General features: G+C 41.9%; 1 protein-coding gene across 3 annotated transcripts in view; it reads right to left on the bottom strand.

The window, feature by feature from the left end:
- The window catches only part of abcc1 (ATP binding cassette subfamily C member 1 (ABCC1 blood group)), a 102815-nt gene that overhangs the window by 73365 nt on the left and 12793 nt on the right, over positions 1-16657 (bottom strand). For 2 of the 3 annotated variants that reach the window (XM_088007961.1, XM_088007960.1), the window contains exons 2-6: positions 13490-13666; positions 2484-2612; positions 1637-1774; positions 1365-1490; positions 592-653 (exon numbers count right to left, since the gene is read on the bottom strand). In XM_088007961.1, coding sequence (XP_087864087.1) covers positions 592-653; positions 1365-1490; positions 1637-1774; positions 2484-2612; positions 13490-13666 — 632 coding nt within the window. The remainder of the gene's footprint in view (positions 1-591; positions 654-1364; positions 1491-1636; positions 1775-2483; positions 2613-13489; positions 13667-16657) is intronic. The other variant, XM_088007962.1, reaches the window with a different exon arrangement.

A 16657-nucleotide genomic window follows, 5' to 3' on the forward strand; every position in this document is an offset into this window, starting at 1 on the left:
CCACTGGTGCCTCTGCGTGTTGACTGCTTCGTGCCGCTGTCTTGGCTTGATCTGTGAAGTTCACCTTGGCGCGGATCGCTCATATAGACTCACCTATATGGAAATTTATATTGAAAATCCAAAATCTATTCTATCTAGTACTACTTGAAGGAAAATCTCAAGGTACGTACAGTGCAACCATACAGCTGAAGGCACTACTGCCCTCTGATAGTAAGTAGGCACCCTTGCGTCTGCGCATAATTCTGAACTTTAACCCTAGAAAAGATTACTACGTTTTATACATTAAGCAATTTATTTTAAACATTTTTATAATTTATTTTTATTTAAATTCTACATATAAACAAATGTTATATGTAACATTTGTTACATATAACAAATGTTACAAATGTTACAAATGTGATCCCTGAGTGCTCTCTGATGACAATTGCTATTTTTAGAACTTTCTGTATGGGTGACTGACAATGTACCTTTTGGCGACCAGGTGCCACAGGGCACCGTGTTAGTGACTCCTGGTTGTGGTAGTTGGACCACCAGGATAACCAACAAGTTAGCACTACATTCACAGTACTGGTATGCTTTCTGTGTGCTTACCCTGTAATCCACCAGAAGGTTATCCTGGAGAGGAAAGAAGCTCCAGGCTCAGGACAGGGATTCTGTGGGAGGAAACCTTACACTTTACAACTAGAAAGAATGTGATGATTCTTTGGACTTGGATTCGAGAAGCCAGACTTTGGCAATATTTTTGATTAGCTACCAATTTGTAGTAATTGCCAAAATGTTTTTCAACGATATAATAATGATTTGCAAACTTTCTTTCATTTTTGAAATCTGTAAATTTTCTAGCATGATGTACCAGAAGGTAAAGTTATGACAAAGAGTTTCAGGGATCAGAACATTCAGGAAAATTCTAGGATTTTACCCCAACTTAGAAGCTGTTGCCAGTTCTCAGAAAGGAGAAGAAACAGCAGCAGCCAAACTTTGATAACGTTCAAGCTCTAAAACAACATTTGGTCATAGTCTGTTAGGATTTTGTTCAGAAGTTAGTATCTAGCATGTGAGAGAGGTCTACATAAGTTGGGAAGAAAATGATCAACAATGAAAACACTGATCTTTAGAAAAATATTATTTCTTTGGTAATAAAACATTTAAACTTCTGAGAAGTTCTTAAAGTTTTTTTTTCTTCAATAAATCATAGAAACAAGTGAAAAGTAAAATTAATGAAGCCACAAAACCACATGTGGGTCACAACCAGACAAAGCTTTGGTCGTCTCTGTAAACCAAAGTGATAAGTGTTGCATAATTTAACTGTGAAATAGCAGTGTGGGTTAGTGTTTACAACACTAGAATGTATATGATTGTCTCACCAATTCCTTGACAGCCTGGGAGAAAAGCGGTGGTTGGTCAGTCAGGCAGGAGAGAACCAGAGCGACCAGAAGAAAAGCATAGTAGATGTAGAAGGTGGTGTACTTCCATATGCACACAGTCTCTGGCTAAAAGAGGAAAAGAAAGAAAGCAAAACTAATAATCTTTTGTGACACACTAACTGTAATTTCTTAACTGTATAGATAAAATCAACAAACATATCCTTGAATAATTGATTTTCTGGTAGAAAATGTGCAGAATCTTTTAAACTGACCTCATTCAGCGCCTGGAGGATCTTTGATCTAAAGGAGACCGTGGCACACAGCAGAGCTACCAGCCAGAAGATCAGCAGAACTCCACAGGACTGCACCCCTTTTATTCGTTCATATTGAATTATGAAGGTGGCCAGCAGCTGGAAAAATTAAAGCACATTTACATGAATTAATTTCAGCAAACTCATCACAGTCATGCAGAATTCTATAACCATCTAATCACTGACAAAATATCTGCGCACCTGTTGGAAAAAAGGTTGGGTAGCACTTTATTTGACAGGGTGTGCATAAGGCTGACATGACACTGTCATAAATATGACATAACACCTGTCATGAATATAAAGAAGTCTTTATGAATGTCTATGACTGTTGTCATGAAGTGACATTCGGTAAAATGACACTTTTAATGCAAAGTTGCTCTAAAGGTTGCATTGAAAGTCTATTAAACATGCCAACTTTGCATTAAAGTGTCATTAAAGTTGGTCATTTTAATGCAACTTTTAAAGTAACTGAATTAAAAGTGTCATTATTTACTGAATGACACTTCATCAAAACAGTCAGACGTTCATAAAGACTCTTTCATGTTCATGACAGATGTTATGTCATATTTATTACACTGTCATGTTAGTCTTATGCACACCACATCAAAAAAATTATGATTATTATAATAATTATAATAAATCAAATGTTTTTTTACAAAATTTGAACAAACATATAGCAATCCCTTATAAATAAAAGATAGAGAACAAAAACAAGAATCTTTTAAGTAGAAATGTCACAAAATATTTTCTCTGCTCTATTTTTATCCATCTATAGAAATAGATGGATAAAAGTCAAAAAATCTCTCACCATTGTGAGGCCAAGTAAGGTAGGACTGACGAGGTGGACGGGTGCAGTTTGGCTGCTACTGTGATTCCTTTCCCAGAAAGAATAGAACACATCTGACCAGCAGACGACCCACAATAGAAAACCTACCACCTGGAAAAAGGAACAATTCTGGACTTCAGAAAAAGCAAAATCGAAAATTGGAGAAATTAAATCACACAGCTTGCACATTAATATTAATAGTTTCCCTGAATTATTAAAAAGTCACTATTGAAAGCAACAAAATTCTTTTTTCATTCTAAGTACCAAGAATTGAGAGAAGAAACCCCCTTCAAGTTTTACATATTAGGACATGATGAAAATAATTTAGCCTCTAGAAAATTCTGACCTCATGTATTATGAAAAGACTAATTTCACAACAGTATTGTTTTCCCTCCATATATAAAGCCAAATTGCGACTCCCTCCCATTACTGCTTCTAATAAATTTAATCATAAAATAGTAATGGTAGTAGTGGTACCAATTAAAACATGGTTAACTGATCGACTGCTTCTATCAAACATGCTGTCTAAGAGCCATGGGCGTAGGTTTGGGTAGGGACGGTAGGGACATGTCCCGACCAATATTCACGGGATATGAAAAAGTCCCGACCAATTTTTGCCATATTGGCTCAAAGAACGTGGATCTACGATCTTTGATTAGCAGCAACAGGCGGTGCGCGGAACGGAAGCTTCTTAGTTTGACATTTATTATGAGCCTCCGAGACCGTGTCGGAACGGTGCTGTCGGGGGGAGGGGGGGGAGGGGGAGTCAGTTGAATCGTCGGACGTTCTTTGATTAGCTGCAAAAGGCGGCGGCTAGCTGGGCACACGCGTCTCCTTCTGAGTCTCCGAGACCATGTCGCCACCAAAAAAGAAAAGGACAGACATTAGAAGTTATTTCGCTACGTAAGTACAGTGAGTGGACCCATAAGTTAGATATCTATCACGCAACGCATTTGTTGTAAAGTCCGGTGTTTAGTAAGGTCAGCACTGAATGTGAGTGACAACAAACATTGCAATAATACAGAGAATTTTATTCATGTTTATTTTTTTTGTTAGTGCAATATATTATTTTATTTTATTATTGATTTCTTCTTATCTGCAATTGTGTTTGCTGTATCCAGAGGATATTTCTTTTGATCTTACTTGTAACGTTTGCTGAATTTTGTAAAGGAAAAAGTAAAGTGTTCTTGAACTGATCTGCTGAGTATGACTGTATCTGGTTGTATACACAAGATGTATGATATGGTTATGGTTGGGGGGGGGGGGTTATTAAGCCAATGTGGTTCCCCCCCCCCCTTCTCAAAAATGTTCGGTGCTCTTGGGCATTTCACTGTGCTGCCGGGGGGGGGGTGTCAAGGTCCCCACCAAAACTTAGACCGAACCTACGCCCTTGCTAAGAGCATATGTTCTGAATTAGGACACCATCAATATAGTACCAATTTCTTCTACTATTCAATAGAGACAAACAATTGGAAAACATTTAAGATTCATGCCAATCTTCCCTGAAGTGGACCAAAGCAAGGGACAAAAGTACTGTATTTTCTGCACTATAATGCACACCTAAAAACCTTCAATTTCCTCAAAAACCGACATTGCGCCTTATAATCCGGTGCGCCTTATATATGGACCAATATTGAGCCACAACAGGTCTAGCAACTACAGTAAGCAGCCGCTGACTTCATTTTCGCCTGTAGAAGAAGAAGCGCGCGATGCATGCTGGGATAGTTGTCAGAACGCTGGTTTGTTAATAAAGTTTGACTGACTTATTACCTATGACCGTCTATAATCAGGTCGTCTGCAGGTCATTTAGCACCACGTTTTCCACAACATGCTGTCCGTGAACGGAGAAGGGTGACCATCGTCCGGCCACGCCCCAGCCCAGTCGCGGAAAGCTCTCCTCGCTGACCAGAGTCGGACTATTTTGTTGATATTCACTTTAGTGCAGCTCCATCTAGAGCAGGGGTGTCCCAAGTCGGTCCTCGAGGGCCAGCATCCTGCAGGTTTAAGTTTTCTCCCTGGTTCAACGCACCTGGATCAAATGATGGCTCGTTAGAAGGCCTAAGAGGAACATTGACAAACTGAAAAGGTTGATACTATCACCAGGGAGAACTAAAACGTGCAGGATGCCAGCCATGAAGGACCAACTTGGGACACCCCTGATCTAGTGGATGCATAACGTAACTCCAGCCTCTCCTGCAGCATCTATTCTATGCACCTTATATATGAAAAAAGTTTTAAAATAGGCCATTCATTGAAGGTGCACCTTATAATCCGGTGCGCCTTATAGTGCGGAAAATACGGTATTTAAGAACAATTGAACCTTTTGTTCAATTGCTTTTCAATTGAGAATCGATATCTACTTGTTATTATTAACAAGTAGACTTGTTATTATTATTATTAATAATAATAACTTATTATTATTATTATTCATTTTTGCGTGAGAATAAAAAAATACAATGTATCAATAATTTGGTATTTCGGGTGCTCAACTGATTTTGAGATTTGTTTTTGTAACGTCTTGTACGATACTTTTCTAAGGTGGCTGACGGGTGCAAACGCACAGCAACAGAGAAAAGATGCAAACAAAAGAGACGCAAACAAAAACCAAATGAAATACAGCAAACAAAAAAAGGGAAGACCCGCCTGCTTTGCTCAACCAAAACAGCAGAAGATCCCTCAGCACTGCGGGATATTGTTGATCGGATTGATGGACTATTGATGTGAGGGCTTGACAAACAACGTTTCGCAAGTAAGATGGACATATTATTGTGTATATTTTGTGATTAAAATATTACTATACTGTATTTATTATGGTGAAATACCAGCTAATGCTAGCTGCTATAGTGCTATAGTGTTAGGGTTAGGGTGTTCAGCCCCTGCTCTGAAAGCTAACCGAGATCATCTTAAAAAGTTTCAGTTATTCTCTAACATTGACTTAGATTATCTGATACAAGAGCCTACTATAGAAATGAAACAATATAATATACATTACAAAAATCATAATATTACATGTTATAACATTCACCAGCAAAGTTTACACAGGTGGCAATGGCTATTATTTAATTATTACACTCTGTGGAAGTAAGATACATCCCAAATCTCCCGTTTTTGTTTTGAAGGTTTCATAAAGACACGAAGTGAGGAAGAAGTGAGAAATAGATTCACTGCAGCACGGATGAATCTCACATCGGATTTTGGACCCAATCACTCTTAAGCTAGAACTCGTCGGCTGGAAAACATAAAAAAACCTATCTATCCATCTATCTATCTGCATATACATACATATATATATATATATACATACATATATATTTGTGTGCGTGTGTGCTAAACATCCATCCATCCATTTTCTTCCGCTTATCCAGGGTCGGGTCACGGCAGCAGCTTCAGAAGGGAGGCCCAGACTTCCCTTTCCCCAGCCACTTCTTCCAGCTCCTCCGGGTGAACCCCAAGGCGTTCCCATGACCCAAAGCTCATGACCATAGATGAGGGTAGGAACGTAGATCGACCGGTAAATCGAGAGCTTCGCTTTTTGACTCAGCTCTCTCTTCACCACAACAGACCGGTACAGAGGCCGCTTCACGGCAGACGCTGCACCAATCCGCCTGTCGATCTCCCGCTCCCTTCTTCCCTCATTCGTGAACAAGATCCCCAGATACTTAAACTCCTCCACTTGAGGCAGGACGACCCCCCTGACCCAGAGAAGGCACTCTACCCTTTTCTGGCTCAAGACTATGGCCTCGGATTTGGAGACACTGAGCCTCATCCCGGTTGCGTCACACTCGGCCGTGAACCGCTCCAGCGAGAGCTGCAGATCACGTTCCGATGAAGCCAACAGGACCACATCATCCGCAAAAAGCAGAGATGTGATCCTAAGGCCACCAAAACGGATCCCCTCAACACCTCGGCTGCGCCTAGAAATTCTGTCCATGAAAGTAATGAACAGAATCAGTGACAAAGGCCAGCCCTGGCGGAGTCCAACTTTCACCGGAAACGAGCCCGACTTACTGCCGGCAATGCGGACCAGACTCTGACACCGGTCGTACAAGGACCTGACAGCCTGTATCAAAGGGCCCGGTACCCCATACTCCTGGAGAACCCCCCACGAAGCTCCCCTGGGGACACGGTCGAACGCCTTCACATGTAGACCTGTTGGGCAAACTCCCATGAACCCTCCAGGACCCTGCTGAGGGTGTAGAGCTGGTCCAGTGTTCCACGACCAGGACGAAAACCACACTGCTCTTCCTGAATCCGAGGTTCGACTATCCGACGGACCCTCCTCTCCAGGAACCCTGAATAGACCTTACCAGGGAGGCTTAAGAGTGCGACGCCCCTGTAATTGGAGCACACCCTCCGGTCCCCCTTTTTAAACAGGGGGACCACCACCCCAGTCTGCCAATCCAGGGGGACTGCCCCCGATGTCCATGCGATATTGCAGAGTCGCGTGAACACAACCCTACAACATCCAGAGCCTTAAGGAACTCGGGGCGGATCTCATCCACCCCCGGGGCCCTGCCACCGAGGAGCTTTTTGACCACCTCGGCGACCTCGTCCCCAGATTGGAGAGCCCAACCCAAAGTCCCCAGGCTCAGCTTCCTCAATAGAAGGCATCTTGGTGGGATTGAGGAGGTCTTTGAAGTATTCCGCCCACCGGCCCACAACATCCCGAGTTGAGGTCAGCAGCACACCATCCCCACTATAAACAGTGTTGGTGCTGCACTGCTTCCCCCTCCTGAGATGCTGGATGGTGGACCAGAATCGCCTCAAAGCCGTGCGGAAGTCTTTCTCCATGGCCTCTCCAAACTCCTCCCACGTCCGAGTTTTTGCCTCAGCAACCACCCGATCCGCATGTCACTTTGCTCGCCGGTATCCATCAGCTGCTTCTGTAGTCCCACAGGCCAAAAAGGCCCGATAGGACTCCTTCTTCAGCTTGACAGCATCCCTCACCGAAGGTGTCCACCAATGGGTTCAAGGGTTGCCGCCGTGACAGGCACCAACAACCTTGAGGCCGCAGCTCAGATAAGCCGCCTTGGCAATGGAGGTACGGAACATGGTCCATTCAGACTCAATGTCCTCCACCTCCCCCGGAACGTGTTCGAAGTTCTGCCGGAGATGGGAGTTGAAGCTCCGTCTCACAGGGGACTGCCAGACGTTCCCAGCAGACCCTCCACCACCGGAGCCAACTCACCACCAGGTGGTGGTCGGTGGACAGCTCCGCACCTCTCTTCACCCGAGTGTCCATGACATACGGCCGCAGATCCAATGAAACAATGACAAAATTGATCATCGAACTGCGGCCTACGGTGTCCTGGTGCCAAGTGCACTTATGGACACCTTTATGCTTGAACATGGTGTTCGTGATGGACAATCCGTGACGAGCACAGAATTCCAACAACAGAACACCACTCGAGTTCAGATCGGGGGGGCCGTTCCTCCCAACCACACCCCTTCAGGTCTCACTGTCATTGCCCACGTGAGTGTTGAAGTCCCCCAGCAGAACAAGGGAGTCCCCAGGAGGGGCACTCTCCAGTACCCCCTCTAAGGACTCCAAGAAGGGTGGGTAATCTGAACTGTTGTTCGGCCCGTAAGCACAGACAACAGTCAGAACCCGTCCCCCCACCCGTAGGTGGGGGGAGGCTACCCTCTCGTTCACCAGGGTAAACCCCAACGTACAGGCGCCAAGATGGGGGACAACAAAAGTATGCCCACTCCTGCCCGGCGCCTCTCACCGCAGGCAACTCCAGAGTGGAAGTACGTCCAGCCCCTCTCAAGGACTGGATGTACAGTCCTTGCTAAACATGTATAGCCAAATATTATTCAGAATTAGTCATTATTTATTTATGTTTATATATTTATATAAATATTTATTGATAAGACTAGAGCGATCCATTAGGCGTCTGTCCTTTTATTATGTCTATGTGAGAAACGGCCCGGTCTACGGAAGACAGGTCCTTCGAAGGCCACGAATATGGACGGCCAGAAGAAATGAGCTGTAGCCTTCAGCAAGCTGCCTAGCTTCCATCTCGGTGTTATGTTACTTAGCAACCGTGACAACGTGAAGCACAGAGCGGCGAAGGAAAAGAAAAAGGGACTCAAAGTTTTTTTTTTTACTCTTTATTTCTGAATTACTCTTCACCTTTTGTAATAAAGGCTGTTCATATCTTGCACTCAGGAAACAGGCAGGGGTCCTTCAGTGTTGGCAACGTTATTTGCCCCACGCTGTATGTATTTTCTTTTTTTTTGATTTGTTCTTCTCAGAAGCAGCCGGGCACAGAGACAAAGAAAACCGTTACAATGTTTCTTCTTCCTCACGCTACAACGTTACAACTGGTCAACTGACACACGTCTGCTACCCAACCAATCAGTGATGCACACAGCTCAGATTCTATAATGCTTCTGCGGCTGACCAAAAACGACTGGGCAAATAAAATATATTAAATAAATGAATAGTGTTTTATCCATAAATTTAGAAAAAGAAACCTAATAAAATACTTATAGGATGCAACACATAGTAAAAAAGAAATCTGTTTGTCTGATTCTAAAATGTTTAAACATGTATAGGAAGGAATGTAAGCAAATTATTCATTTTCAAATACTTTCCAGATCTCAGGTAGTAAGACGTTACAGTTAAATAAAACTATTATGTTCGAAGGCTTAACTTTAATCAGTCAAACCCATTTGCTCAGGAATCAATTAAATACTTTAGTGAACCAACATTTTTTTACAACTATTCCCTGACTTAATATCTGTGTTTTACCTCCACTCATAGGGGGAAAACTAGCGGGAGTTTTAAAAAAAATTTGCCGGGAGACAAGCGTTTTCTCTCGGTGTACCGTACCTGGAGCGCCCGGCCAGCTGACAGCTGGCGAGGGGAGCTGGCTGTTAATGCAGCGTGAGCACACATCTCCGAAAACGTCGGAGCAATACTGTAATTAAGTGATTTATTGATGAACCAAGCAGATATTTGAGATCTATACATCTACATTCTCACCTAAAAACATTGTAAAAAAAAAAATCATTTTGTATAATTTTAAGTGTAACACAGCAAAAATAATTTTGCCACCATTGCTACTATTCTGAACACCCATTTTAACCCTCGTTGTTGTCTTAACATTCTCCCCTTGACCTACGGGTCAAAAATGACCCGCCCTAACAAAAGCCCCAAAACAAAGCAAATGACTGAATTTTTAATCCAAAATCTATTTGGCATGATGAAACAATGTTATCAATTCAACTCAATTTAATAATTTTTTTATCATGTATTTTTGTTATACAATACAAAAAGACAGTATTTTTTTTTCCACAAACCAAGTGTTGTAGCAGTTTTCTTTTACAAATTAAAGGCTTATTATTGTAATCATATAAATGTGAAGTCATTACTTCTGAATAAATTATACTGAAAGGGAAAAAAGTCAATAATATAGAACTTTTTTGTCAATGGTTCATTCCTTTATATTTTTTTAGTTAGTGAATTATAAAAATACCTCTTGTAACATAAAAAAATTAGTGTGATTTTGTGAACAATTTAACATTAGCTCTTATGTTGTGTCTCATAGTTATATGAAATATTCAACACAAGATGAAGAAAATCTTCTGCTCAACATAACGTATTAAACATAAGAACATTTCATCTCATGAAGAGGTTCTTCTGCTGAACATCCTCAACACAAGATGAATGTCTTCTGTTCAACATAAGGTGTTGAACATAAGGTGTTCAACATAAGATATTCTTATGTTGAACATCTTCAACATAAGCCGAAAAACATCCTATCTTCCCACCCCATGTTGAACTTAAGATGAAGAACAACCCCATGAGATGGAGATGTTCTTCATCTTATAAAGATGCTTTCATGATAAACATCTTCAACATAAGATCATCATATCCTTCCTACCCCACGTTGAACATAAGATGAACATCCCACATTGAACACAAAATGTTCAACACAAGATGTTCAAGAAAATCTTCATAACTTGAAGATGTTATTCACCATATGAAGACGCTCCTACGTTAAACATCTTTAGCCAAAGAATTTGTTCAATATAAAATGTTCAACTTCTTGTGCTGAGCATCCCATGTAGGTCAGTATGTGCAAACATACAACGTAGCAGCTGTTGGGACAGTAAAATATGAGAGACCGCATGGGCCAAAACTTACAAACTCTCTCACATTCACTATCAAACTTTTTTACATTCACTATCAAACTCTCTTACATTCACTGTCAAACTCTCTTACAGAGTTTGATTGCAACGGCAGTTAACTTAAAATTTCAATTTCTGAAAAGAGAGCGCCATAACTTGTGCTGTCCCGCACATTAAAATCGAGTCCAGGCTGGCTTTACAGCCATTTCCGAAGAGGCGGCTAGCTTTATCCCACTGATAGATGGGGTTTCTGATGCTGGCTTTCGGCTTCTAAACACTTCTGATAATGCTGACATTACTGTAGTAGCGCTAATGATGTCATTTAAAATATTAATTGCCTCTGTGAGTTGCTGCCACTCAGCTATTTTTCTGTCCGTGAAAACCCGCCTACTCCTGCCTGGGGTCCAATCAGAAACTGAAATTTTAAATTAACTTCCGTTGCAATCAAACTCTGTAAGAGAGTTTGATAGTACGTGTAAGAGAGTTTGACTGTGAATGTAAGAGAGTTTGTAAGTTTTGGCCCATGGGGTCTCTCATAGTAAAACATCTACTAATGGCTTCAGCAAGGAACCAACTAGCAGTGGCGGAGCTAGACTTTTAAAGTTGGGGGGCAAAAGGGGGGGCAGGACTACCTCTGGGGGGGCAAAATTTAAAATGTGTGTGCGCACATCTATACATCTATCTAGTTGATATATATATATATATATATATATATATATATAATTTAAAAAAATATTTGGTTATTTTTTTAAGCCCCTCTGTCATTTGACAGGTTATAATTAACACCTTTGACTGGTTCACATGGAGACATGACAGACTTTACGCAAAGAGTTCATCGCAGAGGCAACTAAAATCAATCAATAAAAAAAGTCCTTTCTGAATATCATCTCATGGACACTGATCTAAATGCGTCTTTCTGACCGGGAGCTGACAGCGTATTGAAAAGTGATGGACAAGACACCTTGGTTAGGAAGCTCATTGCAAACCTCTAGTTGAAATGGCGCCTTTAACTCCAGTCTCCAGTACAGAACAGAGAAAACTAAAGAGGATGCAACGTTGTTTTAATCCATTTATTGTATAAACAGAGGAGCCAGCAGTTTATTTGGAGGAAATAAATAAAGGTGCAGAAGTTAATTAACCAATGCAGACGCGGCTCCGCCACTGCGAAGAATTAAACTTAACTCGCCCTGCAGTTTCAACAAATGGAGGTGAAGATGTTACCCTCCCGCACCCAAAAGGAGAGCGATGCTCAGAAGGAGCGTGGCAGACGTAACATCTGTCCGTTATGGAGAAGCGAAAACGCACGCCCAAACCGCGCACAGGGTTTAAAAAAAAAAATAAAAATCTCACAGAGTTCAATTGTTCGGTTTGGTTCATACAGATCTAACTGTCGATGAACCAGCGCAGATTTCTCTGCAGATGCGACCAGGAAGAATTTGTGAAGCTGTGCGTTCAGACCTCAGCAGGTGAAGTGCTGGTAATTTAAGTGGAGTCACTTAATTTGATTTATTATAAGTTATGGGGCCTCAGTCAGTGGTTTGTGTCACTATGGAGAAAAAGTTAGATGCATTTATCTGCTTTATGTGTGATGGGAAATATACAATGTATATACAGTGTATATAGTTACACTGCTTACGTTAATGGTGTTTTAAAAACAAAACCAGTAAAAACTTAACTGAGTTAATATGCCAGATTCCCTCCTCACCCTCGTCTTGATAAGAACAGAGAGCAGTCCGCTGGTTTCATGTCCAGACTGTGATAAAGCACAGCTGACACTTGGTGCGCAGACAGTTTCAACTTTACGCACAGAGAACATCGCGGAGCTCATTATTAATCATACTAAGAATAATATCTGTAAGAGAATCACCTCTGATCTGGACGCTTTAACGGACCAGAGACTTTGGAGCGTCTAGCGCAGCTGATCCACTTCTGCGGGGTTTTTCTCCCGCCGAGAGAAGTGAGTGCGGGATCAGAAAACGATCAGAGTTCTGCTGTCTTCTAATCACGTCATTTGGTGAAATGTTACCTGATTTCAAAAATGTTCTCGCAGAGAAATACTAAATGTTTTGTTTGATGTCTACAAATTGGAAATAAAATTTTTTTTTTTTCTTTGACGGACAACGAAAAAACTCCAGCGCAACCTCTGCTCCAAACTACGAACGTTGTCGGCCCCTCTTCGTGTTTTTTTGTTTTGTTTTTTTTTTTTTGCAGAGGTTCAGCAAATAACTTATTGGTGTTTTACCATCACCAGGTATGAAGTGCTTTAGCCTTCGAGTTGCACCACAGCGCAGCACATTTGAAACATCCAGGAGATCAATATCAGCTTGTTTTTATGAGTACAAGTATAAAGGAGGCTGGTGTCGTGCCTGATATAAATCTATTTATATATGTCATCACATGGATTACCAAAATAACTAGCAGAACATGAGTTTAAAATGAACTAATCAACCACCGCTGTGTTCATGAGAGGCTTTTTAATGATCGCAAAAATAAATATCAAGCCTGAAAACCTGATATTGTAACGGACTGAATGTTATGTTTTTAATGTAATCTCTGGTTGGCTTGTGGAGAGCAGGCAGTTGCCTATAGCGAGCATGTAAAAGTGCAAGCAGATAGGTAGGAAACATAAATGACAAAAATGACAAAAATGTGAAAATGATGCCCACACAGACAGGTATGAATTGAAAAGTGTCAATATATTGACTGAGGAATCATATGATGACAATGTCATAAACAAAAACATATTAGCAGTAATGCAAACACGATTGTATTTCTAACTAAAGTAAAAAAAAAAAAATTAACTTTAGCTAAAAGCAGAGCAGAAAATAAGACCAAAGGCTTTGACTCACAGTTTTTGCTTTGCTGAGGTGACTCATACATATGTAGCCACGGTCATGACTGTGGAGGTAGAGGAGGTAGATGGGGGCACACATCCACAGATAAAAACATGGCACCCACACCAGGACGGTATTTTGGAAACACAGAGTTAGGTCTGGATTAGACGTGTTCCACGTACTGTTCCAATCCTGTCGGAGACAAATGGATTGAAAAGGATTGGAAAAGGGCATGGTAAAACCAAAAAGTAGTAAAACGTTTGACTATGAATAATCCTAATAAGTGGCAAGGGAAATTATTAATAAAGATGGTCATCTTAATCAAAGTTAACAAGTCAGCACACCACCTGATTATCAGGAATTAATAGCCTAACAGCTCTCAGTCTCTCTCAGTTACTGTTTCATGAAGGAAGAAGTAAATTTATGCACTGAAATTTTGGATTTTCAGAGATTGCAATGAGGATAAATTAGCTCTGAAGTTAACAAAGAAAACTTGCTAAATGTTCAAACAACCAGTCCAAAATACAGACATATCAAACTGTTACAGCCCCTGGCCTCTTGAGGCTGTCCAGGCTCCCTTTTTGTTATGCAGGTTCAGCTGTGAGAGCACATCTTCCTGATTGGCTGCCTGAAAGCTGCAGGAGAACAGCTACACCATTGGACCAGCAGAGGATTGACAAGCCAATCAGACGTTGATGAGGCCCACCTGTAACATATAAAAGGCTCCTGAATCCATTCCTCCAGTGGGGCAGCTAGTTGGAAGAAGTTTTGTGAAGCTGTCCCCCCATGTTTGGTGTTTGCAACTGCTTTAGGCAGTTTGTTTTGAACCATTTTGTACAACTGCTGTGGCAGTTTTGAACTATTTTGTTTCTGCTTGTTCTGATAAGTAGCTTGACTGCTTTAGATTGCTTTGCCAAGCTAGAAGCTTGTTTGGGAGGCTTGGTGCTCCCTTTGTGTGTCCCCCCCTCTTTCTGTTATTTTGAGTTTACTTTGAATTGACTTGTGTGGACATTTTGTAACTTTAATTTGCACTTGATAATTTTGAGTTTGTTAACCCCTTTTGTTTTGTATTAGTTGGGTTAAATTGTATTGTTTTGAAAAACTTACTTTTGTAATAAATCACTTTACACTCCATTTGTTACTCTGGACACATTTTATGTTACTGCCCCTGGACCTCTAGGCCTTGGGGGCTTAACACAAACATTAAACTAGGCGTGCACCAAGTAATCAGCCAACTGATTTATCAACGCTGTTTTCCTTAGTTTTGGGAGATCGGTGATTGGCCAATACTTGCATGTCAAGCTGATTTTATCCCCCGATCTTATGTACCTCAAAAAAAGCCTAAAACTCAACCACTGTCCTCTTTCTGCTCTGCCATGAGAGGTTAGACTGACAAACTGGACCACCAGGTCATGTCTGCACGTTTGCAGTTACCCCACTCTCACCAACTCAGCAACTTTTTTGCTATATTTAGTGATGTTTCAGACAAATAAAAAACGATATTGGCTAAAATCAGAATTGGCAGGTCAGGCTTTTTAAAGATTGGTAATTGGCTAGAGAACTGCAATCAGTGCACCCCTACATCAAACCCACAAAATGCTGTGTACTGTATTGTGATCTAGACAAAGGATAATGTTTAAGTAATTGTGGAGAGCATAAAATTGGGAAGAGAATATAAATGATGAATTTTTAAAAATTCAAGTACAAAAATAATAAAATGTGTTCAGAATCATTGCTTTGATTCTGCCAAATAAAAATCAGTGTTACCAATTGCTTTTAGAAGTCACTTTCAAGCAGGACAGCACCCTGACATATAGTCCAGGCTACAATGGCATGGGCAAACTCACTCACATTATATCATTCCAAACTATTTTCAGTCAAAAATCCAACTGGTAAACTGTGGGAAAAGATTTACTAATACCTGCACACATCCATTCAATCTGACTGGGGTAGAGCTATTTTTCCAAAGCTAGTACAGCTATACCCCAAAAGACTTGCAGCTCTAACGGCAGACTTAGACTTTATTCATTGCACAGATATGACAGTGAATTTGACTATCCATCCATCCATCCATCCATCTTCTTCCACTTATCCGGGGCCGGATCGCGGGCTAGCAGCCTAAGAAAGGAGGCCCAGACTTCCCTCTCCCCAGCACTTGTTTCAGCTCCTCCAGGGAAATCCCAAGGTGTTCCCAGGCCAGCCAAGAAACATAGTCCCTCCAGCATGTGTCGGGTCTTCCCTGGGGCCTCCTCCCGGTGGGACGTGCCTGGAATACCTTAACAGGGAGGCGTCCAGGAGGCATCCTAACCAGATGCCCGAGCCACCTCAACTGGCTCCTCTCGACATGAAGGAGCAGCGGCTCTACTCTGAGTCCCTCCTGGATAACTGGGCTTCTCACCCCATCTCTAAGGGAGAGCCCGAACACCCTACGGCAGGGGTGTCAAACTCCAGTCCTCAAGGGCCACTGTCCTTCAGTTGTTGGATGTGCCACAGGTACAAAACACCTGTGGCACATCTAAAAACAGATAAGATCTACAGTTATCTTGTGTATAGTTAAGTTCTCCAGAGCCTTGCTAATGACCTAATTATTCTATTCAGGTGTGGTGCAGCAGAGGCACATCTAAAAGTTTCAGGGCAGTGGCCCTCCAGGACTAGAGTTTGGCCCTCCAGGACTAGAGTTTGACACTTGTGCCCTACAGAGAAAACCCATTTCAGCCGCTTGTATCCACGACCTCATTCTTTCAGTTATGACCCAAAGCTCATGACCATAGATGAGGGTAGGAATGTAGATCGGCCAGTAAATCGAAAGCGTTGCTTTTTGACTCAGCTCTCTCTTCACCACGACTGATCGGTGCAGCGGCCGCTTCACTGCACACACTGCACCAATCGATCTGTTGATCTTCCGCTCCCTTCTTCCCTCATTCATGAGCAAGATCCCGAGATACTTAAACTCCTCCACCTTGGGCAGGTCACCCCTCCCATCATGGAGAACGCACTCTACCCTTTTCCGGCTCAATACCATGGCCTCGGATTTGGAGGCACTGATCTTCATCCCGGCCGCTTCACACTTGGCTGTGAACCACTCCACCGAGAGCTGTAGATCATGACCCGAATAAGCCAATAGGACCACATCATCCACAAAAAGCAGAGATGCGATCCTAAGGCCACCGAAATGGATCCCCT

The sequence above is a fragment of the Poecilia mexicana genome, unplaced genomic scaffold (genome assembly GCF_051168715.1).
Source record: "Poecilia mexicana isolate PSO_F unplaced genomic scaffold, ASM5116871v1 scaffold_8, whole genome shotgun sequence".
Lineage (NCBI taxonomy): Eukaryota > Metazoa > Chordata > Actinopteri > Cyprinodontiformes > Poeciliidae > Poecilia > Poecilia mexicana.